Source organism: Melampsora larici-populina (genome assembly GCF_000204055.1).
Source record: "Melampsora larici-populina 98AG31 unplaced genomic scaffold MELLAscaffold_11, whole genome shotgun sequence".
NCBI classification, from domain to species: Eukaryota; Fungi; Basidiomycota; class Pucciniomycetes; order Pucciniales; family Melampsoraceae; genus Melampsora; species Melampsora laricis-populina.
This window is the reverse complement of record NW_006768775.1, coordinates 1592943-1618518: the sequence shown is the minus strand read 5'-3', so window position 1 is coordinate 1618518 and position 25576 is coordinate 1592943. Positions and strand designations below refer to the sequence as shown.

Genomic DNA, 25576 nt, shown 5'->3' with positions numbered 1-25576 from the left:
AAACAAGGGCCACAGGGTGGCACTGGAGTGATAGCATGTGTTCACTTGATACAACTTATACAAACTCTAAAAAAAACTTTCGGCAGACCAGCTAACACCGATCATATATTTGAGATTTGTACCCCACTTTTGATCATAGATTCAATCGAGAGTGAGACACCGAATCTGATGTCACTCAAACTCTTAGCGAGGTTTTTCTAGCTTAACAAAAGCCCCATCAACCACAGAGACGTCCCTCATCTTTAGAGGCTCAGGCTGTGAGGCCTTTGTGTTTGAGTTTCCAAAACGAGCTCAATAAAGTCTCCTGATGGTTCAGATCCAAATCAACTGAAACATTCAAAATAAAATACCAACAATTTCAACCAAGAATAACATTTGAATCTTTCATGATACATACGAAAAAACACTAAACCAAGAACAAGATCTTTACGAAACCAAAAACAAGATCTTTACGAAACCAAAACAAGATCTTTACGAAACCAAAAACACAATCATCTGGTCTTACTTTACAACTGATACTGATACTGAACCAACTTTTGGTTTCTTTGTTATTGTGGAAAATTCCATACGAAGTTGAATTTGATTTTTGGACTTCAATTTGATAAATCATTGTCTTTTGTCATCATCTTTTATCATCAAGTTTACAAATGTCAAATTCGGTTTATCATACAAAGTTTCAATGAACCTTTCAAGAACCAATTCATAAAAAAAATTTACCCAACAATTTGAGTACTTTTCAATAAATGTTTCTTCCTTTAATTGATTTGTGTTGAATCCTTACTACAAATTTTATAAACAAAATCCCGAATCAGTAATCCTTCATAAACCATAAACATCCCGAGGAAAACCCCAGAGTTCAATTTGTTTTTGAACTTACAATTTCCAAACGAGATTATTCAAATGACCAGATTTCGATTCTATTTCATTAGGTTTCAAAGCCAGAAAAGCCTACAAAAAAACCCAAAACCCTCAAAATAAATAAAATCGAACTGTGAAATCTAATGAAGAAGGACAGTTTACCATTTTAGTTAAATAAATTTCAGAACATCCTACGTCCGCTTTAAGTTGATTAAATCCACATCCATCGACTACTTTGGCTGTGATAGTAAGACTCGGGTTATCAGAACGAGAAAGAATCCTATGTTTATAATTTTCCCAACCAAAAAAAAAAGAAATTAACTTTGGATTTTAAGATTTGACCCAAAAGTGCAAACAAACATACACTTCTTTTCCACAATTCGAATTCAATGCACTATTTTTTCCAAGGAAAACCATTCGAAAGAAAACCCCCCGTTTGGTTGGACAATAACCCGATGACAAGTAAAAGAACCCGTGATCAGATCGAACAAAACGAGTGCTTTTGTTAAAAGTTTGATTCTTACGTTGTTAACCATCCACTTTGATTGACATCATTTCCAGTTTGATCACTTCCACTCCAAAGACAAACCCCTAAAACCGAGTCTGTCAAAACCGGTCCACATATCTAAACACCCCAAAAAAGGAATCAGATCCATGTAATTAAAAAATATCCAAATGGATCGAAGAAAATGCTTACTCCTTTTCCACTTGGAATCATTTCAACCTAAAAGACATCCAAAAAAACCAATCAACCTCAATCCGATCCGCAACAATATAAATCCGTTCTAGACTTACATTTCCACTAGTTTTGAATGAAGGGCTAGACCCTTGACCGCTTTGAGATTTGATAATCTTAGTAGGATCCGCACCGATCTTGGTTTTCGAGTTGAGATTGAGATCTGAAGAAATGATACTTTGAGTTTGATTTGGTTGTTGTAGACTAGACTGAAGGCCCGAATTCGTCGCAGTCAAATCACTTTTCACTTGATCTGAACCTACTCCATTCTTAACCGTTCTCGTAGGTTTCTTAGATTCTTTTTCTTCAAGCTTTTCTAATGAAGGTTTAGCTTGTACATCCTTTTTGATACCTTTACCATGAAGTCCTTGAGATTTACTTGTAGGAGGTGAAAATTTCGGAGGACTTGAATCTTTTTTAGTTTGATCTATTTCATTATCTCCATCTCCTTTAGAAGTAGAAGTAGAAGGAGAAGTGTAAGAATCAGTTGTGTTGGTGTCTCCAGAAACAGATGAAATTGGAGTCTCTGGGATCTCTCCTGTTGGGATTAAAGAAGTAGCAATGGCATCTGAGAGTTTGGTATCGGATTTAGGAATCGAATCGGTTTCATTTTTGGAATCTTCTTTGGAAGTGGTATGTTTAGATTTTGGATGTTTTGAAAATTTACTAAATCCTGTCTTGGCTGATAAAACATTATATTGATCGTCTTCTTCATTAATCGTACGTAATTCTGGTTCATGATCTTGAACTAGATCTTCAGTTTGATTTAAATCTACTACGTCCTATAGAATGATTTTTCATTCAAAGGTTTTGGTATTAATTCTTTTTTCTTATTATTCGTTTGAAAATTTAAATCTTTCACATACCCTTTTGTTGTGTCTTTTAGAATGGACAGGTTGACTTATAGATCCAGATTTCTGACCACTCAAAGCTTCATCTATCGTAAAAGTTTCACTAGAACTAGAACTAAAGCTCGAACTAGAACTCGAACTAAAGCTAACTCTCAAATCGTCTTTGCTGGTGTTATTCTTACTCGGATTAAGAGGAAGACCAGTCGGATCATTAGAACTTGGAGTCGTAAGTTTAAGTTTATAATACTTTGAACAACCTGTTTGAGGTTGTTGTGAACTGATCAAATCGAGTTGATGAAAAGATACCCATAAAGTTAAGATCAGAACTTGACCAGCAAGCATGTTAAAAGTATATAGTATGTAAATAGAAGAAAATACGCAAGTTCTTTTTCTTTAAAAAACAATGGTCAAATATGTTTGTTATAAAAAAAATGATTAAAGATCTCTTTGGAATGGGTTGATCGACATGAATGACGAGATTCAAAGGGCACGAGTTTATAAAGTGTTCAAATCGGATCAAATCCAATCAAATGGAAATCGAATCTTGGAAACAAGAAAATGAAAATGGGTTCCACGAGGTTTAATTTTTTTTTTTGTTTTGGCTCGTCATTTGTTGATGAAGTGATCGAGAACTGGGTTCACTTGACAAATGGTAAATTGATTGATGATAAGTTTATGATTTGATTAAGATTAACAGGATACCGTGATGGTTGATGGAAACTAGAAAGTGTTCTTTACCATTAAAGTTGGGAAAGTGTTACTTAATTGATTAAGAGTAACTCTAAAATTTGGTATATGTATGTTCGATGAGCTTTGGATTTGGAAAGTCGACCAATTCTAGTTTAACAACCGAACCGATCACTACCTACGTAATACTATTTTAATATTTCTATATCAACCATGTGAAGAACAAGTCATCATACATTGTAGATATCTCCATCATCACCATCATCATCATCACCATCGATCTAATCAATCAACTCAATCTATCATCATCTTCAAACTTCATCCAATAAAATCACCCTGGTGGTATTTTATTCGATCACTTCATCACTGCATTCTTACTTTTCATCATCACTACATTCTCAATCTTCTCTCAAATAGAATTCATTAACTTTAAAGGGAATACCCTCGTGGTGAGATCATTGAGATCAGATTAAACTTGATTTTTGGGATATGGTCTGATTTGTTATCGATTGATTTGTAGAACACAAATGAATCCTTCAAATCTTACGATTCAAGTCGATGATCGAGAAAAAGATCAAGGTCCTACTATCAAAGGATTAACACTTCAAACTTCTCCATTCTATACATCATCTCCTATAACGTACGTGAATAGATTGAATCAAATTTTCCATGATTCAGCACCGATTGATTAATCATTTTGAATTGGATGAACATAGAAAATCACCTGTGAAGAGATCGCCTAATGAGAAAAAAACGTTGAGAGCCAGAAGACCTTTCAAGTATTTAAAACATCAAGGACCACGTCCGATTCCCAGTAATCCGAGCAACCGAATCTTTTATTCAAACCAAACGATTTCCATCCATGATTCAAATCAAACTCACTCGAAGTTTTCACGGATCAGAACCAGTTCGAACTCTGATACAAGAGTGCCTAAACGATCTACTTCATCTAATAATCATAATGAACCTAAATCGACGAACCGAATCAATGGAAACAAACCTTACTCACAAATCTCTTCGCGTTTACTCAAATCACGAAACTTGAATTTGAGTGCCATAGACACGTTAGCATGTCAAAGAAGCAAACAACCAGGTGTAGAAGTCTTACACGACGAAGCCGATTCGATGATGAGCCATAGTGGAGCCACCCATCATTGTCATTCAACAAGCACCAGTTCACCTCATCGACTTTCTCAACACCTTTCGACATCCTGTTTCTCGGCTTGGTCAACAACCACTTCCTCAACTCAACTGAAATCTTTATCTTTCTTGTCTTTGAACTCTACTAGGTCTTCGGAACTTCAGTTACCTGATCAACTTGAGAAATTGAACGTCTTGAATCATAATCTTCCAACTACTAAAGTTACTCATCATCAAGCTTTACAGAAACGTTCGATCTCGTTTCATGAATCGAATCCTTCGAATTGGTGAACTTTTTATCAATCCTTTCATAACTTTTTATTAGGTTATTCTTTTTCTTTCAAGTTTTATGGTTTCCTTCTTCAGTCTTTGATGCTTCATGATTCGTTTTTTTGTTTGTAACCCTAAAAAACACTCGATTCTATGTTTTGTTTTTTCGTATTGATATTTTCCAAAAAAAAGCAAAGTACTACTACCAGTTTATTTATTAAGCAATGTTTTGTATGTATCTCGAATCCAAGAACCCCCCCGGAAGAAAAACCAATAAAGAATTATGTTCTCTTTGATTTTAGATGAATTTGATCTATTGATTAGGTGTAAAAAGTTGTACTATTTTGTCTTTGGAATGTTGTTTTGTGTACTGTGAATGGAATTGAAAATATGAAGGTTTTGAACAACTACCAACAAAGCAACTGGGATTATGGAAAATCAAAAAACAAGGATCTGGTTGTGAATAGGTCTCGTGATTCTTTGGATGATAGTGGTAGTGATATAAGGTTTGAACATATATAGAGAGATCTCTCTGTGTTGAAGGGTTAGGGTTTAGGGGTTTCATCTTCTATATCAAAGATATTCCTTTCAAATTCTTCAGAACTAGATCTTTGAGAGGTATTGAACCTAATTATCTTTCTTTGAGATTTAATATTCCTATAAAAGGTTTTCTGTTGTGTAGATATACTTACTTCTTTGATGATGGTTATCAGAAATTGGTATGAAGATTGAAGATGTTGAAGACTTAAGAGTTATATATGATTTCTTTTTATAAGCAACACAGTTTGAAGAAAAGAGGAAACCCAATCAACCAAAGTAAGTAAGTAAAGAAGAATCTTATGGAATTTAGAAAAAGATGTTTATCATACTTCTGATTTACTGCTTGATTCTGTATGAAAACTTTTTTTTTCACCTTTTATTTACAAAATTGATCCTGTTCTGAGTATTTATCACTCTAAGCTAGGTCTGCTGGACAAGGACTGATCTAATATGTACACCCCCTACCCAGCATACCAGTGGGTTTGAGCTATTTGTCCCAGATCAATGATAAGACCATCCACCACCTTTGATGTGAATCACTTGATTGATGTCTTCCATTATTCCATCACTCCTTTAAGGGTACACAAATATCCAAAATTCATTTGGAAAAGCTGTGCAAAGCCAGTTGAATTTAAAGATTTCCCCTCAAATACCCATGAATCAAATGGGTTGGAATGAGTTTTTCATACAGGTTTTTCATATGGGTTTTTGATGTTTGTGTTGTTGAAAGACAATTGTGATAAGCTTATGTTTTTCAATCAGTTTTGTTTAGTTATGTTTCATTCTCATTATTGAATTGATTGTTGAAGTCCCAATACCATTAACACTGATCATTCTGAATCTGTTGGCTCTCAAATCTTTCTCATATATGTATTGACCAAGATCATCCAAGACTAAATCTTTTTCCCCATCTGTTGGAAAGAGAGTAAGTCAATTTTCATCCTATACAAATCACCATACTGATATGTTTGACTCTATACATCAGAACTTATATCAAATCTTACCTACAAATTTTGTCTTGAACTCTTAGGGTGCGTTCACTTAAGCAATTTCTGGTGATGTTGGTAGTCTTAGGATTTTTAAGAGAAGGAATATGGAGATGGGTAATTACAATAACTAGAAGATCAGCGGATAGTGAGACTTGTAGGTTTGCTTTAAGGGAAAGGTACAAGTCGGACTAACAATAGCAAGATCCAATTTCTAGAATGAAATAATTGTTCTCTAAAAATTGTCTGCCTCCTTTTCTTGGGAGGTATCACAAAGCTTCTTTTATACTTGACTCAGTGGTAAGGCAGGTTAGTGGTTCTAGTAGGTTAATTTTGAGAGTTTCTTCCATGGGAACCTCTCCAAGTTGTGGTGATGCTAGTTTCTCTCTCTGATGTGGCTTGAGGCTGAGACTTAATTGTCTTACTACTTTGCTCACAAGATCTCTTCAAGTTGAATCTCCTATTCCTTCTGTATTGGGTGAGGTTGTTATTTGAGATTATCTTGTAGTTGATTTTCCTTCTGATCCTTTAATGGTTTCCAGAAGTTTTTTCTATATAGTTATCTATTGTGTATTGATTCTTGATTGGGGTCTTTTACTTGATTGGGAGTGTTGGTCTCTTTTTTGAGACTGTCTGTCTTATTATTTGTCTTGATTGGTATTTCAACCTCTCAATTCAGGGTATGGAGTCTTTGAAACTAGAGAACAAGATGATATATACTGTTTTTTTTTGGTAATGGCAAATTGAAATCTTTACCGAACCAGGCCCCAAGTTATAAATTTTTGTATTTTCATTTTATTAATTTTATGTGCCTGAAAATCTTCTGCCTTTGCTTGTTAGCATAGCTTGGAGTTGACACTGACTCCCATACCAAACATGCTCATATCACAGATATATACAGTCTTAACTGAGTTCCACTCAGTGCTAGACTCACTCAAAACCCAAGATTCCTTCTGCTTTGTCATGTTTGCAAGAAATTTTGTCAAAACCAACCAATGTTTAATTGAAATAGATCCAGAAAATGTCTCATGTGAGTACCTCAACACCGCCCTGGGTTCCCTGGTAGTCCCTGGAATGTGGGAGATGAGATTGAGTAAAAAATTGTAGTAGTTTAAGACAAGATGGTGAGAATCCAAAAGGATTTGTTAATTAGATCTCAAAGCTGTGTTTGCAAGTGAATCTGAATCAATTCATGAATGAGATATTGGATGAGATTTAAAAGTCAATGGTCTGGATCAAGACTTGCAGACTGATGAAGCCATGGTTTGGTTTGTTTGGCAATTTTTTGTTGAGTTGAAGACAAGCTTTGAGGATGATGGAACATGGGTTTATTGCATTCAACACAATATACATAGGCCATTTGTGTGCTGACCACTGAATTTTTCTCATGGTTTGACTTGCTGAAGTCTCAATTAGAATGCAATGGCTTGTTGAACAACACCCTTGCAAATGATTATGTCTACAAAAAAATGTCTTACATTGATCAGGCGTGAGCTGGCTAAAGTTCTCCCTAAGTTCTCCCTCAAGGTTTGGTCTTGCAGAGACTGCATCATTGCATTTTTGGATATGTATGACAGAGAAACTTGGATCCAAAAGCAAGAGGGACCTTGCTTGTGTATAGTAGTACAGTCCCCTCCAAGTGGTTTACATAATCATTCAAGTTCTGCAGCGGCGGGGCCAGAGCCTGTCACAAACCTGATGATTATGAATCCTAGGTGTGGGGACATGTACATACAACAAATTAGGACTTGGAGGATTGGTATCTCACTGTGTCAAACACATCAAGATTTAGTCTGACACTGTGGTTATCAGGGATGTGCAATACTTGTGGGATACTTATTTAGGAATGTTCCTTAAGGGTCTTCAGGAACCTTTGTTAAGGAACATTCTGCGTTATCCACAGATGCAACCATATGTGCCCTCCCATCAACACCACCGGCGCTCCGCCCGAGATAGCGGCAGCGGAGCGATAGTGGAGCGCGCAACCCGCCCGTGCTATGAGTCTGGCCGGATAGCGGGTCCTGACCACCGCTACAGCTATGGCCCTGCCCCCCATAAAGATAGCGGTTTTTGCATCCGCACTCTATAGCGCAATTCCGCAGTGCTATTCGGTGCCACAGCGCCCACGAGCGCTTAGCGCCATGGTGACCCAGGTCCCATAGCAAACCATAGAGCGCAGGGAGTCCCAACTGCCATCATTGTTTGTTCTTTGATCGATTTGTCAAGACTTCAAGGCCCATACTCAATCTACTGGTTCTGATTGGCCAATTGTGTCCAGCAACTTACATCTACACCTTTTGGAACAAAACCTGAAGCTGTTTTGATTTGTTTACTCGAGTTTTTACATTCAAGTCTTAATCCAGATTCCAAATCAATTGATCCATTAACGATTAAATTATTTTTCTTAGCTACTAGTTTTAAACCATTAAATACCTTTTGTCTTGTTTATGCCAAGGTGCTTTAGTTGGTCAACCGATTCAACCTACTTCAATGATTTCTAATGGACGAATTGAATCAATTGATTGATAGGTAGATTTGAAGATACTCAAACTCGATCAAGATCATTAGAAAAAAGATTAGCAAGTAATCAATCCGATTCATTACGAGCTGATACTGAATTGATCTTAGGAAAAGCAGCATTCCAATTAAATCAATGTTCAAATCATCTGGATAGATCGTTATAATCGTAAATGTCACAAATGATGAGTTTGATTCAAACATCATATCAAATTAAAGAATCGATCGAAAAAAATTGAGAAAGAGATTGATAAGAAAATATAAATTCAAGAAGACAAAAAAAGTTGGATTTGGGATTTGGTTTAAAAGCTTGCTAACTTGACAGATGGTCAAAAGAAACTGATTCGATAATGATAGATCATTAAAGATCAGGTAAGAGGGTTGAATTCTATCTGATCCACCATCTTGTATTGATCAGTCTTTGTTTTGTTGAGCTGTAGATTATGCGATCATTATCATTGAAATTAGATCAAATGGAGTGACATACACAGGTTTTGTGGAGAATAGAAACGAGACTTCTTAATCGCCAATTGTTTACCAATTGAAAGGATGAAAAGGTTCATCAAACTCATTTCACCTCCTAGCTTCTTACTTTGATTGAGCTTGATTGTTGACTCAGTTTATCATGATTGAAATCATAAGTTGAAGTATACTGATCGAGATTGTCAAGTTTCTTCTGATGCTGCTAAGTTCAGCTTATCGTCATCTTTATCGACATCAAGAATTGGTCAACCTTAGGATCGTGGTACATATCGTTATACACCTTTACTTGCAATCTTATTTTCAGCTACTCATCTTTTACATCCACTTTGGAGTCAAATTTTGTTCTCATTATCTGATTTAGTAAAACAATGCCCGACAGCGCTTTTAGGCGCTTTTAAACTTGAGATTTACCCATAGCGAAGCGGAGCGATCTCAAAGATCGCACCGCTCTCAGAAGTCATAGGGCCTCAAAAAGAATAGTGGAGCGATTAGCATCTTATGATAGCGCTGAGACGCTCCGCTCGTAAAATTTTGAAATATAGCGAAGCGGAGCGGAGCGCCGGTGGTGTTGCTCCCATTGTGTTCCCCATTGAACTGATGAGGAAAAGATGGTGTTTGTGGAGTAAGTTCTATTCAAATGTGATACTTTGGTAAGATTGAATTAGGTTTGAAATTTGTATTGTTTAGGTTTGAGTGTATGTAATCAAGTTTTAACTGTAATCTGTTTGACATGTTTGAATGTCAAGTTCTATTGTAACAGTGACACACTGTAGTGATACGGAGAATTCCAGCAAAGAAACATCTTCAGTGATGTAACAGAAAGTTTGAGGATCAGTTATCAGAGATCTGTATGCACCAGAAGCAATGTCTTACTTGACGGAAAAGATGTTTTGTAACTTTGTAAATAACAAGGTTTTACTTAGACCTTCTCTATTTATACTTGTCCATCTGAGAGAAAATATTCCCACTTATCTTGCCACACTGCCCATAGCTTGACTAAATCAATTCACTTGTAAGGGTATACAGCAATTTCTGAACCCATAACCACACTATACATAATGAACCATGCACATTTCTTGGTCATATTGATGATTCCAATCTTCTTATTGCAACTGGAGGCTAATCTGTTGAAAAAAGTCCACCTGGATGGGATCACCCGCAAATTGAAGGGAACCCATTTGATTGGAACCCATAAATCACCCCCCCATGATATTCAGAGGGATCTTCAGCCACATGGAGAAAGATTGAAGAAGTACCATTCAACAGAATATCAAGATTTTCCATCACATTATCCACACCCACATGAAGAAAAATTGGAGGTAGACCATGTGGAACAACATCAAGATTTCTCAACACATGATCATTTGGACCCCCACAAAGAAATGGTGGATGTACATCATCTGGAACAACATCAAGATTTTTCTGCGCATAATTTGCACCCATATGAAGAAAATTTGGAGGTAGACCATCTGGAACAACATCAAAATTTCCAAACACATGATTGGGACCTCCAGAACAAAAAAATGGAGGCAGATCATCTGGAACAGCATGATTTGGACCCCCATGAAGGACATTTCCAGGGGGGGCATTTGGAAGAACATAAAGCTTTGATAATGTATGACTTCCATCCCCATAAACGTAGGTGAAGCGCTCTCCAATATTTATATGATAGGAAGCTGCTGAATACCCAAATGACTGTCAAATCAAATCTAGATCACTTGAAATCAGACAGCCCTTTAATGTTCATGTACAGCAGATACAGCAAAAAAGTTCATCACTTTCCTAGAAGGGATCAACATTTTTGGCACCAGTGTGAGTACTACTGGTATTCAATCCAATATATGATGAGATCAACAATTCAAACTTATCCATCTGAACCAATTATTCAGACAGAGTATACTTTCATCAACACAAAGGAAAGTATAAAGAGTTTCTGCACTGCATGAATGATCTGTTAATTTCAACGAGAGACACCTGGGCAAAAAATGTTGTAGGTTTGTTTGAAGAAACAAAAGGAGATGAGATAAAGCAAGTTTTACTCTTTTGGTTCCTTAGAAATCTCATAGATTTCTACAAAATTTCCTATACAATAACACAGACAGTACATGAATACTTGGCTATATTGGGTCTACCTGTAGACAAGTGGCAATATGTCCACAACCCAGAAATGTGGAAACAAGTGGATATATATAAATGGTGGAAAGGAGTCAGTCCAGAAAGATTCCCAAGAGTAGTCAGTCCATACTGGAGTGATCACTTGGATAGAACGAGAAATCTATATGTTGCCAAGATGGTGGCCCATATCCAGTCGCTTGAAACTGAAAGGTAAGTAATATCAATCAAACATTAATTCTCTTGCGTTGGGAACCACCTCTTTCACAGCTAATTCTGAAAAACTAGAGATCTGATGGATTTTGTAGATAGTCAAAAGGAATTTCCCATGACTGGTGTGGAGCTCAGTGATGCTTGGTCCGGACAGGAACAAAAGGACCTATTTTCATTTTGGATATCCAGTGAGTTTGTTTAAATCAATTTGAGTCAAGATCCGGTTCTAAACAAAGAAAAAAAATCCAGAGAGAAACCTCTATTCCAAGATCCATCATGATCACATTTTGCAAAATGTCTTGGAGACACAAGTTGTTCAAACAAGATTGATTCAAAGAGCCATACAGGCTATTAATGAGGATCTAAGAGACAGATATTTATCCATGGATGAGCCTGAATCAGCCTTGGTATTTCATTCCAAGACCATTCTGGATTATATCAATTCCATAGACAGTGACAAGTAAGTTCCTTTTGGATTTCTGGTCATCTCAAGAGTCAAATAATGTCCTTGCTTAGGTTGTCTTTAAAAAATAGGAGTCTAGAAGTTTTCTTATCAACACAGTCATATATCAATCCTTATGGTATGGTACTCCCTCATGATGCTAAAGGTCAAGACAGACTCAATATCATCCGTTTCTGGACAAAATGTGGGTAATTTGTCTATCTATTATATGGTTATCTTTACTCATCTTACCCTCTTTTGGTCATTGAACCATTTTGTCAAAAGATGTTGCTGTTTTTCTCAAAATGAATCATTTTGGAGAGACACCAAGATTACAGATTGATATAGGAAATTTGGTGAAAAAGGATTTTAAGAAGATGTGTGAAATCATGGAGGATGTTTTACACCAATTTGATGGACACACATTATCTAAACAATATCCAATCTGTGATCAATACCTTGAAGCAGCCGGAAGTTCTGATTTTGAGTATCAGATCAGAGCTGCCTATGAGGCTTACCGGAGTTTCAGATTGAACCGTTATCTCAACCAATATACATATAGATATCATATAATGTGAAGAAAAGGCCACAAATCATGCATTCAATCCTCCAATAAGAAATGTTATACCCATCTAGACTTTTGTTTCTGATCTGCTTATATAGGATGTCATAACATATTGCTTGTGTCAGCCATTGCTGTATCACCTATTCACTGATCAAAAAGTAATGAGAATTGTTTCAAAATAATGTATTGATTTTTTTTCAAAGTTGTCTTCTTGTCTAGAAATCATGCGCCCAAGTCAGGCTGAAAGGAGATATCCTTCTCTAGCCACATAAAATTTATAATGAGGCTAGACACCCCATTATCAAAGAGAGATTCACTGGGTTCAGAATATCTTCAAAAAGTGGTATCTAAAATTTGAAAATGTGGACCAGACTTGCAAAAGTACCATACAATCATCTTTTGCTCTGGTTAACCTCACATCAGGGTCATTTTGATACTTTTTCAAGTTCAGTGTGTGTTTGTATTCCCATTTTCAAATTTGATTGTTCCTCTTGTGTTCTACAAATATTTTTCTTTTTGTTTGCATTTGAGTTCAGAATTATGTGATCTCATTATGCTTTTTTTAGTAATTAACAGTTGTGCTGTTCATGTCACATTGAGAGGAAACAACACACTCTTTCATATTGTGTTATTGACACCCTTAAGAACAGAGATGGTCTCTGTCTAGTGCAACATCTTACATGACTTGCAAGAGGTCTCTCATGGTAGATTTGGTTGCCAAACTTATCTACAATCCATAGTTAGCTTACTGTGCTGGAGAATGTCAGACACCCAGTAGCCTCATCTAAATCAAGCACCAGGCCAGATATTTTTTGTGTTTCAACAGGCTGGGTTGTTCTTGTGTCCAGCTGGAAGATGCTTGAACTCTGGACTGTGAATCAACTGTTTATCTCCTCTACACCCTCTTCAGGGACCCAAGAGCATTTTTTCAATGTTTGCTGCACCTCTTTTGCATTGATCATCTTGCCGGGTGCTCTGGATGAGAGTTGGATGGTAGATTCAAATGTGGCAGGAAAGTTTGCAAGAATCTTCCTTAGTGAGAATGACAAGTTGAAAGACAGGTCAATCTTCCATGGAACCAGTGCGATTGGCGAAGATGAAGTGGTACGTGACTGTATGTAGTATGTGATATGTAAACTCGGTGATCGGTGAGAATCAATAACCGGATGACGTAATGTGTATATGAGATGAAAGTCAGTGATGGTAAGGAGAAGCGAACCAACCCATCCGAACCAGATGACAACCAGAACCAGCTCTTGAGAATGTCTTTCTTCTCATTTAGTACTCATCAAATTAAACTTCATCAACATCTCATCAGGAACCATCGTCATCATCATCAACATCGATCATTCTCATCTACTCTTCATCATCTCAACAATATGTCAAACTCATCTCAACCGAAAACCAAGATCACCTTTGAATCTCAATCTACTTTACCAAGTCTACCAGTACCAGATTTACAATCAACTGCTGCTAAATACTTTCACTCAATCTTACCTATAGTCTCGTCTCAATCTCCAGATAGTCAAACTGCTTCAGATTCAAATCCAACTCCTCAATACAAACAGACTAAATCAGCTTTAAAAGAATTCTTATCTTCTCCATTAGTCAATGAACTTCAATCTAGATTGGTTGCTAGATCAAAGGATCCTTCTCTTCAAAGTTGGTTAATCGATTGGTGGAATGATTTAGCTTATATGGCTTATAGAGATCCTCTTATTCCATTCTCGTCTTATTATATTGCTCATTTATCAACCCCTCAATCGAAATCTCAAGATGGTCCCACTCGAGCTTCCAATTTGATCAGAGCTATGTTATTCTTCAGAGATTTGATCTTAACGTAAGTTTGTACAAACTCACCGTGATGATCCCATATATCTCGACATCAAAGCTGACTCCTGTTCTACATGTAACATCTACACTTGAAAAAGTGAACAACTACCACCAGAAAAGACAAGGAATGGTCCATTGTGTATGAACTCGTACAAATGGTTATTCAATACTGTCAGGTATCCAAACAAACCATCTGATACGGCCAAACAATTCGATCCTTACCAAAACCAACACATTGCTGTCATTCGTAAAGGCCGTTTCTATGAATTCGATCTTGTTAAACCTGATGGACAATGGCTCTCAGCTAAAGAAATCGAAGCGTGTGTTATATTTTATCTTTTCATTTAAATTCTCACCAACCAAAGCTGAAGGAGATCGATCTTGTGTTCTAGTCAACTCCGTAAAGTGATTCAAAGCGCTGGCGATCAAGAGACTCCTGATCCAATCGGTGCCCTGACATCTGATCATCGTGACACGTGGACTGATGTTTGCTTTTCTTACTTTCATCAACACCGATCCATTTTGTCTGACTTTCTCATCATTTCTGACACTTTAAACAGACTAGATCAGAATTGATTCAATCCCCTCAAAACATCAAATCACTCGAACGTATTGAATCTGCTATTGTCTGTGTGGCTTTAGATGATACAAGTCCTATCACTCGTGACGAGGTTAGTTTCATCTCATCTCAAGTTATACACCACATTATCCACCATTTTGACATTCTGTTCTTTGTCAGCTTGGTTGGAATCTCTGGTCAGGTGATGGAAAGAATAGATTCTTTGATAAGCAACAACGTATGTTTGCATATCTCATCAATCCCTTTTGATGCAGCAAACTGATTCTTGCCATTCCCTCTGAACAGTCATCGTTTGTGAGAATGGACAAAGTGGTTTCAATGCAGAACATTCTTGTATGGATGGAACCCCTGTAGCGACTATGAATGATTGGATCTTATCTCGACTTGAGAACAAATCCATTGATCTTGGTTCAAGCTCTGATTCTAATCTACCGACTCCGAAACCTATTACTTTTGAGATATCAACACGTACTAAGGAGAATATCTCTAAAGCGATTGAAAATCATCAAAAATTGATGTCGGCTCAAACGTTGGACGTTTTACAATACGTAGGATTTGGAAAACAAACAATTAAGAAATACTTCAAAGCTTCACCAGATGCGATTGCACAACTTACACTACAACTTGGACATTATAAATTGTTTGGAAGTGTTCCAGTGACTTATGAATCAGCTCAAACTAGAAAGTTCAAAATGGGTAGAACAGAAGTCATTAGAGCTTGTTCAATTGAAGCTTTAGAATGGTGTAAGGCTATGGTCAATCTTGATGTAGATCAAGAAACAAAAATTCAGAAATTCAGAGAAGCTGAAAAATCTCATGTAAGGTATGCTAATTGGGCAAGTAATGGAGAAGGAGTTGATCGTCATTTGTTAGGTACCTTTTAAACCATTTTCTTTCCCGCTTTTTTCCCTTTTTACTATCTCGTTTCTATAAACTGACTCGGTTTTTGTTTATATTTTGAAATGAAAATAATTATAGGATTAAGATTATTATTGAAACCGGGAGAAAAAATGCCAAAGTTATTTGAAGATGAAACTTACAAGAAATCGACTACTTGGATCTTTTCAACTTCTACTTTACCTTCTGAATATTTCAACGGTCTAGGATATGGACCTGGTAAGTTCTTTTTCTTTTTGAAACCCAATTCTCAAAGATTTCCTTTGGATTGATTTGATACTTTGTGTTGGGTTTGTTCTTCAGTGGTATCAGAAGGTTATGGAATTGCTTATGCAGTAAATGATCAATCTATGAGATTTACGATTACGACTACTACTGGAAATGGAAAAAGATTGAAAGAATCATTACAAGAAGCTGCTGAAGATATTAAAGCTTTGTTAATGAATTCGAATCCTATAGTGGAATCTTCCAAGTTATAAGTCTTGATTTCATTTCAGAGTTTTGGATTTGGAGTTTGTGTCTTTAGATCGCATGGTTCCTTTTTATCAGTTTTGATAGTTTGTTTTGGTGGTCTTGTCGTTATGGTTTAGTACAGTTTTTGGTTGTATTTCTAAGTCTTGCAAGTTCTTTGTTGATTTGTATTATGATTTTATTTTTATTTTTGAGTTGATTCTTTGGCTTATTGAGAGAGAGAAAGAGCAGTGAGATGAAGGTCGGTTTCGGAATCTATCAAACATTGAATTTGATGGCCTAATCAGTTGTGAAATAGGTTGTTGAGTCTGGAGGTAGGATTGATGTTTTCTCTCAAAGTTGTGTTTAAGAAAATTGCTCACCGTCACTCCACATTGCCCTGTTCAACTCCGATGATCGTAACTTCTGGATTATGTAATTCAACTGGGGGATCTGTTGCGCTGATATCGTTCTCTCTCTCTCTCTTTTGATCATGTATCTGAATGCTCATAAAACGCTTCAAGCGGATGATATATTCTAAAAATGCTTTCCTTACGATTAATATAAAATCTAGTAATGTAAAATAGAGAAAAAAAACGAAAACCAAAGACCCTAAGTAAAAGTTTAATTTATAATTGATTAAGAAAGATGGCCAAAGAATGTGAAAGTTTTAATATTGTAGATTCGTGTACAAAAGATGATGTATATATATGTTTTGAAGAGTATCATGGGGTTCTGTCGATTCCCGTGGTGAGGGGAGAAGATTGCTTTGAAAAACAATCATCTTGCACAATGTCTTGAAATGACTGTAGGAAGAAATTTACAAGAAGAAAAAACTGTCGAAAAGAACACCGTATGACAAATGCGAAGAGATCAGTTTGTAGTTCGGTTTTCGTTTTTTTTGGAAAGAAGGAGATCATATGTAGAAAAAAAAGTACATAGAGGTTAAGAAAGACTTACAAATTACTAAAACTACAAAAGCAGCCAATCTAAAGAAAAGAAAAGTTAAACAAATCGTGAGTATTCAGAAAAATCAAGTAATCAATTACTCTGTATTCAATAGGTTTTACTTACCCAGCATAAATTGCAGTCTTTCTCCAAAAATGTGATTCTTTCATTTTTTCTTTTTCAGTTAATTCAGGTTTGGGTGGAGTTGGGTTTGTGGGTGGTACTGCATCTATCTTTCCTTTTTCGATATCTGACATTTTGGTTTCTTTGAAATGAGTTATGATTTAAAATATATAAGATGATCAAACAAAAATGTTGGTTAGATTCACGAAAGGTTGAAGAAAATTAAATGAAGACGAACGTACGGGTTTTTTTATTAGGTGGTTTGTGGTTGAGTAGGATTCTTTAGAAGACTTGTACGGTACGAAGAAATCGTCGAGAAATGTGTTGATGTAGCTTTCAAATGAAGATGTTTAATGAAGGTTGAATTGTTTTTGATTGATTAACGCCAGCGTTAAATGAGAAGAAGTGCTTCCTGTGCTTCCAGATATCACGATAAATACGAAAAAAAAAGTGTTTCACCAAATACTAAAAAAATTAAATAACTTTAAAGATAAATAATAAGTTATTGGTTTTTTTGGAAAGAAGGTACGAATGAATTATCGAGTACTAAGATGTAATTCAAGTTGAACTTTTTTAAATAATCATGATCGTTGGGAAGGAAAAGAAAATTATGGTGACGAGGATTCGAGAGAATATAAAAGTAAAATATTAGTTTTTTGTTTGGGTTGATGATTTCATACAAAAAAAAAGACTTTGATTTTGGCTCACGATCTCAAATTAGGTGTATAACAATTTCTCTTTGACTGTAGTAGCATTGGTAATTATCATCATCATCATCAAAGAAGCACGTCATGACGGAGTTAAGGTTAAATAATGAATTTGGTTTTAGTTTAGTGTTACGGTTTTTGAATGAAGATGCAGAAGCTTAACGACTGACTGAAAAAAATTGAACCAAGTAGCTCTTTTCCTTGGTAGACGGTCGATTTACTTTCAAGCTGGTCCAAGTGATTTTGCCAAGTTGGATTCAATGGGTAGCTTTCGAACACCTATACCTCGCTTGTTGGAGTTCCGTCGTTAGAAATTAAGTTTTAGAAGCTGAGAATGAGCGCATGGAAGGATAGAAATGCAGAAGATGGTTTGTTGCAAGTTAGCACTGATAGCGACAGAGGTTGTGATGATCATCATTAGGACGGCATACGATAATATCACGTTCAACGCAGATCTTCTCAATCACCTTGCTAAAAGATAGCGTAAGGACCGACAAACGCAACACCTACGCTGATCATGTCTTGAAGCAAGGGGACTTTTCATGTGCACATCCATGTCTCATCGTTGAAAAAACTTATGAATTCAACTTCCCTAGAATCATATCACAGGTCAATCAATATCCAGGATGTCACTTCCAGGAACAACCTATCTCAAGCCTACTGGATTTAAAGAGGCTCAAATGCCGAATACACTACTCTCCTGCGTGGGTGATGATGTGTGAAAATCTGTTCGATGAATGATTGATGAAAGAGCATGGCGATCCCTTTATAATATTGGTAAGGAGCGAATTTACCACCCTTCAGTAAATGTGCAAAATTTGGTTTTACCAAAGACAATGATAGTTTTGGATCAGATAACAAATATTTTATTCTTCATGAGAACTAATTCAATGATCTGTACCTATCGCCTTTCAATTCATCTTTCCTAGAATAATGGCTTGATGAGCATATCGAAGGCGTATTCTTTAGTGGTAATATGATTGCTATTGGTTTCATGCAAATTTGTCTTACAATCACAAATGCGACGTTTCCAAAAATTTGATCTCTGGAAGGGCACCTTCTGTTCGTATGAGCTAAGTATACGTTTCCGTTAGGAATGTGATAAAGATTCACCTGCTCAGGTGCAAGAGTCAGATGAGTCAAGAGACTACACCTATTTTTGTTGCTGAAACTCCAAAAACTTGACCAGAATGCTTGCTTGAAGTATACATCACACAATGGAAATGAGGAGTGTTCTGTTGCGTTGTAGCAACACACTATCGCTCTGACATGGGTGGAGTGAAGAGCTTGCATGCCAATCCTGAATTGATGTGCTTCTTTTAACTGAACATGGACTTACTTATGTTTTCATGCCATCCGGGAAAGAATCACCTTGTTACAAAGCACATCCCACATTATCACTGCCAACAAAGATGCCTCAGATTGGATGTGCTAGGAATCCTGCATCTTTTTACAGAGATATACACATTTTACCACAGAGTTTGTGAAGATAATCTGTCCATTGCAATGGTAAAGTTTCATGGAAAGGCTTTGGTAAGACAGTCAAAATTGTAATATTCAATCAACATTCCAGAGATCAAAGTTTTGCAAATAATCCTGGAATTGAAAGAATTAAGCACTTAGGTCTCCACAGATATAGGGTATTAGGATCCACTAAACCTCTTGTATTTACCTCTAGGTCAATGGCTGTGGGTTGTGTACCTGTATAAAAACAGGTGGGGACCTGCTTTGGTGAAGAGAGTCTGAAACCAAAGAAGCTAAGCAATGAGACTGATTTCCTGGCTTGAGCATCTGTGGAGCAATCATGGTGCTGTGCATCTTCCCTGTATCTATAGAGTTTTTGAGCCATTTGACTGAGTGAATAGCATCAAGAGGAAGATTGTTTTGTTTGCAAAGTCTTTCAGGTAAGCCTTCTTTCTTGATTTGAGGTCAGAAGGGACATAAATAAAAAGGACTGGGTGTGAGTTTTGTCCAGCAGTGTTTGTTCTCTGGGAGCCAGTTCATCATAAGACTGTTATCCATGTTCATGAGAATATCGCCAGACTCGAGCATGGATGCACTTTGTACCATAACCTGAGTTCCATTCACTTCAGCTTTGATTGAAATCAAGGCAATGTTGATATTGTGGACAGTTTCCATATTACTCATTCCTTTGAAGGGAACTGTTGCAGGGGTTTTGTGAATGATCAGGGTGGCAGCTTTGAATTTATTGATATTGGTGTTTTTAGGAGATTTGGGAGTGGGCATAGGAGCCTGTTTGGGATAAGGGTTGGTCTAGACGTTTGGCTTGACAGGTAGTGGTTGATAGGGGGCCTGGGGACTGGGTGTCTGAGGGGCCTCACGTCTGGATTTTAAGGTGTGAGTTTCTTCGCGGAGCTCTTTGATCGTCTCGATGAAAATCGACATCATGTTGATCACGCTGTGAAGGAGGGCATCGTCTTGGCGTGAGTCTTTTTCCCATAAGAAGGTAAGATTGCTCATCATTCGATCAGTATCGTTTTGGGGACGGACAAGAGTCGACTTTTTCGCGGGGGGATCGTGCTGATTGTCTTCTGCCCGGTCCTGAGGACGTTTATAGAGCAATCTGAGGGGGTGGGGACATATCGAGGGGTTTTGATGATGCAAAGAGTTCTGATGATAATGAGCTTGCGAAAAATGAAAGTTGTGGTTTGTTGACCGTCCGTGAAATGAGAGTCAGCTGATCTGTATGAACTTCGTCATTATGGTACATGTAACATGTATCATGTATTGAATTTCTTTGATTACCATCAGGTTCTCTTCCAGCGGTTCTCTGTTTCTCTTTGAAGGAAACTAGAACACTTCAACTTCAACTTCGACACTCAACTTCAATCTCAACAAAACCAGTACATAGATCCAAACTCAGTCAGACTTCATACTCTACTCATCTTCTCAACTTATCATAGTCTTTCTAATCATCATCTCAGATCTTTGTCTTCTCCTATTCATATACGATGTCCGTTGCTTCGGCTGATGCAGGTTCGTATTCTCATCTTTCTATCTTCTCATAAGCTTTTCTTTCATTCGACTAATCATCATCTTGCTTGCCTCTAAATAGCTCTTCTTTCGGCTGCAAGAGCTTACGCATCTTTAAAGATGGAACAACAATCTTCTTCTTCCTCATACACTTTATCTCCCGGTTCTCCAATCTCAATCACTTCACCTAAACAGAAAGCTCCAATCCATTACACTCGAAGCCGTTTACTTGCACTCGCCAACAGTCCACTCTGTGTGAGGCCTGAGGCACTAAAACCTCTGATAGACTGGTTTGGGTATGTTTGCCCCTTATCCGATCACCTCACCTTCGATCACTCTTTTGTTCGGTTTCTACTCAAAACTTCATCTTCCTCCTATCTCAATTTTATGGTGACGCTAATCCTCCTGTCCTTCTTGTCCTTGACCAGTGAATTTGATCCTCCACCAAGCAAACCAAATCAATCTACTCCATCTCATAATCAATCTCTGCCATCTACTTTTCCACGTCCTCATTCATTACAATCACCTGAAGACGGTAATCATTCTTCAATCACCTCACCTCTCAATGTCTCCTTCTTACCTATGATGGGTCGTGGTCAGCCACCTGCGAGGAATCCTTTTGCCAATTTCGGTAAATTCGGATCCGAGGATAATGCAAATTCTGGCTCGCTGGGACTCAATCTCCATCAACCTACAAATCCTTCAAATAATGGTCCTAAACTCAATCGGCGAGGTATAGATCGGGACTCTGCTCCTCACCTAGGAAGACCCGACAATTCGAATGATGATAATCCCCGGCGAAGACTGGTGGATTCATACCCTGGTAACAACAATAACTCAAAGGATCGAGTTGTCAATCGTCTGCTTCCCGAAGATGGAAACACAAGCGAATCGAGGTCTTCTGCTCGGCGTACGATGGATCGATATGCCACCGATTCAAAACGAGACGGAGAACGAGATAAGGATCGCAACAATCGCACATCTCCCGTCAACAACCGAGATGAGGCTGATGAACATCAACAGCCACACTGGCGAAGACCTCTACCCAATGGTTCTCATGCCAACCATAAGAAGCTTCAATCCGATCATCATCATGGTACATCTACCAAGGAGCGTGACCATCGTGAAAACATTCGTGACTTCAATGAAAACAATCACACATATGGTAAAGAGCGCGACAAACACCTAGGCCCTTCTCCCACACCGGGCCGGTCGGTGAGCTATAACAGCAGTCGACCGCGCGATAAAGATAAACATGATGATTATAATCTTAATGAGTGGCCCGCATCGGCTCATGAAGAGAATGCCATGAATGATAACTTTGTGTCTTCGATGCCCCTGCAAGGCAAGCGTGTCAAAGATGGACTTTGGGACTCGGGTGAAGGCAAATGGGAAATGTCTCGACAAACCAATGATCGAAACCCTTCTGCAGGTCTTGGAGCTACAAGTGAAACAGATGCAATTCAAGCGTGGAAAGCTGAGATGAAAGCTATGGATGCCAAGAAGAAACAAGCTGCTGCTGCTGCTGCGAATCCTCCCCAAGCTAGTTCGGATCTATCTCCTGATTCGAAAAAGGCCAATGGATCAGATCATCGTCAGCCTTCTCGTAATTTTCCCGATGCACTGAACCTCAAGCTCGCTGACTCGGATCATGAAGAGAACGCGGTGGATAGTCAAATCTCGTTGATCGCCTCATCTGCTAAAACCCCACACTTTGCGTCACTACTCCAAAACAATAATGCAACTGCTGGACCGGCTGCGTCTGCGCCGGCCGATGACGACGTTGCCTCGCAACCTAGAGCCAGTCGGTTCGCAAAATTTTTTGACAACTCCACTCATCAAAGAGATGAAAATGAGCATGGACCAGGATTCGGAAACCCCCCACCCTCTGCTCCATCCCACTTCGATCTTACTCTTTCGCAGCACAATCCTCTCCATCTTCAACAATCTGACCATTCAGCAAGTCGATCTTCCCTGCCAAATGAAGACCAACGTAGCATTTTACATCGCAGTGCAAGTGCTGATCCTGAAAACATGGCAAGAGTGTTGAGTATGTTGCAAATGAGCTCTCAGGTGAGATTTCCAATGATTCTCATGAATTCGTGTCCTTATGCTGATTGCTTTTAAATCACCAGCAACCCCTCGAGCCTGCAACGCATCCTTCTTTACAGGATGGTCAGAGTTATCCGTATCAGCCCATGAAAAATGTAGCGGCAGCCGGTTCCGCCACGAGTAGCCAACCCCAACACCATATGATGGATTTGAATGCATATACCTCTCAACATCTACCATCATCCAAATTCAATTCACCTCCACCGATCACTTCTCCCACCGGTTTCAGTAGTGGACTTCAAAATGTGTATAATAAACAACAAGTACCTGAAGCTGAATTCAATCGTCGACCGATCAGTGTTGGCCATAATCATTCGATCGGAATCAATGCAAATAACAACTATATCTCTCAGCGCCCCTCTCAACTTCCATCACCTGTGAATCAAATGAGATCATTGGAGGAAATTTTATCGCATGATCATCAACTTCAACATCATCAACTTCAACCTTTCGGACCACCGCCACCTGCTTCTTTCACGAACCATCTACCAGGACAAGCATCAATGAATGCTCTAGTACAGCAGATGAATCTTAACAAGAACAAAATCGGAAGTAGTGGAATGGAACCACCGTTACAGATGTATCCGTTTCAACCAACTATGAATCTACCTCAACCCACTACTGTTAATGGAGACCGAAACAATCTTGAGAATCAAAAATTAGCATTCTTGGCACGACAACTTCAACAGCAACGATTATCACCAAATCATTCCATCAATCCACTTTCACCTACTACTCCTCATTTGATCAATCAACAAGGAGGTGTTCAACCCAGAATGGATCTACGCACGATCAATTCGAATTTCAACTCACAACTTGCTCAATATCCTGGACCACCACCACCTCATCTTGAGCACCAACGTAGATATTCAGGTGCATTACCCCCTTTACCACCACCACCACCACCCTTACCACCACATCATCTTTTTAATCATCCACCACCACCACCACCTTCTGCTATGTTTGGTCAAGGAGCCCATCATATCTTACCACCTGCACCCATACCACCATCATTTCAAAACCCTACAAGCAATAATCGAAATGGGTTGAATTTGAATCGATCACAATTTGTAGGCGTACAATCTACTGTACCACCACCCCAATCATTTGTAGGTAATTTTGGAAACTCTGGCGTAGGAGGAGTTGGAGGAGGAGGAGGTAGTCAAATGGATTTAATGAGTTTATTGAATGCAGGACAAAATCGTAGGATGGGAAATGGTGGTAATGGAGTTTAATCTATGGATGATTTGTAAGATGTGTTTGAAATGAATTTTGTGCTGTTTTATTTTTGATTTTTTTTTGATTTGATCAAGCGAAATATAGGAGTTGTCATTGTCATTGTGGTTTTGATTTGATTTGATTTGATTTGATTTTTTGTTTTTGTTTTTTGGTTCTTGAGAGAATTTGAAAGTCTTGGTTTGTTGAATTGAATGGGTTATGAGAAGACTCTTTTCTGGGTCATGGTGGTTGAAAGAAAGAAAGAAGGAAATTGCAAAGAATTTATTTGTTGTGTAATTATTGATTGATTGATTGATGATCACAATGAGGAATCAAAAGAAAATAGGTAAAGGTTTTCATGGTATTATTCAGTTGATTTTTTTCTGAAAGAAGGAAGTGAACTTGAAGGGAGAGAAAGTGAGGATTATGATTTCTTTGATTCATTTTTAAGATTAATTTGAGTGAAGAAGTGGAAAGTAGAAGGGCTGGGGTTTGGGTCAGTGAGTGTCATTAAGGGGAATGGGCTCACTGTTGACTTGACTCATTCAAATCAATGTTATTAACCCAAGCCATCCCAAGATAAAGCTGTGGAAGAATGACACAATTGGACATGTGCAAAAAAAGTTGAACAAAAAAAGCATACACATGTGTACTGATCATAATCTTTTCTCAGAGTGATTGGTGATTTGGTGATTTGATGTATTCTTCATACATATCAGAATAAAGGTGCATCCTTTTGGACTTTGAAATCACAAGGACTTCAAATCAAATGGACTTTCCAGATTAGTGGGGATCTAATATATTTGATCACTACCCTCATCCTCTATCTTGCCTTTGTTACATAAGTTACTGTTGGAATATCCAATTGACAAATGAAGAATCAGGTTACTTACATCATAGGTTGAAATCAGTGTGAAATAAAGGATGCTTTTCAAGACAAACTGTGGTGAAAGACTCACCAAAAATTTACCCTTGTGTCCCTAGAACATCCTAGGATCAGTTATCAAAGCCAGATACATTATACAGCTGTTGTAAGATCTACTGACAGATTTTTGAAAAGTTTTGTTGTGGCCAGATTTAACTTTTGAAGTCAAAAACTCAAAACTATATCACTTTCAGACTGAACTCTATTGTTCTGGTCAACAGTGGCTTGACTAAGCTAATTTAGCGCCTTAGCAACACGTAGCTTAGAGCACCCACTATGGTGGGCGTGATTTATTGTAGATTTAGCGTTCCTGAGTGCAAGATTTAATCATGCGCGTTTTACCTAAATTGGTAAACGCATGAAATCCACTACGGATTGATGTAACGAGT

General features: G+C 37.8%; 6 protein-coding genes across 6 annotated transcripts; 4 read left to right on the top strand and 2 right to left on the bottom strand.

Annotated features, from left to right (window-relative positions):
- Nucleotides 1-348: 348 nt before the first annotated feature.
- Nucleotides 349-2891, bottom strand: MELLADRAFT_77357 (uncharacterized protein; the record flags this gene model as incomplete). The annotated part of the gene is made up of 8 exons (XM_007408081.1): nucleotides 349-780; nucleotides 878-948; nucleotides 1021-1138; nucleotides 1223-1252; nucleotides 1383-1483; nucleotides 1556-1582; nucleotides 1654-2376; nucleotides 2461-2891. The coding sequence occupies 8 exons, from the start codon at nucleotides 2785-2787 to the stop codon at nucleotides 756-758; spliced, it is 1422 nt and encodes a 473-aa protein (XP_007408143.1).
- Nucleotides 2892-3306: 415 nt separating this feature from the next.
- Nucleotides 3307-4952, top strand: MELLADRAFT_71451 (uncharacterized protein; the record flags this gene model as incomplete). Its single annotated transcript, XM_007408120.1, has 3 exons — nucleotides 3307-3581; nucleotides 3653-3772; nucleotides 3849-4952. The coding sequence occupies 2 exons, from the start codon at nucleotides 3660-3662 to the stop codon at nucleotides 4561-4563; spliced, it is 828 nt and encodes a 275-aa protein (XP_007408182.1).
- A 5204-nt stretch (nucleotides 4953-10156) lies between these two features.
- MELLADRAFT_84762 (uncharacterized protein) lies at nucleotides 10157-10714 on the top strand (the record flags this gene model as incomplete). Its single annotated transcript, XM_007408121.1, has 1 exon — nucleotides 10157-10714. One exon carries the CDS (start codon nucleotides 10157-10159, stop codon nucleotides 10712-10714), a length of 558 nt encoding a protein of 185 aa, XP_007408183.1.
- A 2977-nt stretch (nucleotides 10715-13691) lies between these two features.
- Nucleotides 13692-16383, top strand: MELLADRAFT_42869 (uncharacterized protein; the record flags this gene model as incomplete). Its single annotated transcript, XM_007408122.1, has 8 exons — nucleotides 13692-14240; nucleotides 14332-14553; nucleotides 14626-14719; nucleotides 14794-14904; nucleotides 14973-15030; nucleotides 15099-15686; nucleotides 15792-15929; nucleotides 16014-16383. The coding sequence occupies 8 exons, from the start codon at nucleotides 13780-13782 to the stop codon at nucleotides 16187-16189; spliced, it is 1848 nt and encodes a 615-aa protein (XP_007408184.1).
- Nucleotides 16384-16545: 162 nt separating this feature from the next.
- MELLADRAFT_61868 (uncharacterized protein) lies at nucleotides 16546-17365 on the bottom strand (the record flags this gene model as incomplete). Its single annotated transcript, XM_007408080.1, has 3 exons — nucleotides 16546-16730; nucleotides 17121-17149; nucleotides 17235-17365. 3 exons carry the CDS (start codon nucleotides 17363-17365, stop codon nucleotides 16546-16548), a joined length of 345 nt encoding a protein of 114 aa, XP_007408142.1.
- A 3545-nt stretch (nucleotides 17366-20910) lies between these two features.
- Nucleotides 20911-24279, top strand: MELLADRAFT_84760 (uncharacterized protein; the record flags this gene model as incomplete). Its single annotated transcript, XM_007408123.1, has 4 exons — nucleotides 20911-20935; nucleotides 21015-21228; nucleotides 21361-23005; nucleotides 23068-24279. 4 exons carry the CDS (start codon nucleotides 20911-20913, stop codon nucleotides 24277-24279), a joined length of 3096 nt encoding a protein of 1031 aa, XP_007408185.1.
- Between the last annotated feature and the right edge of the window lie 1297 nt (nucleotides 24280-25576).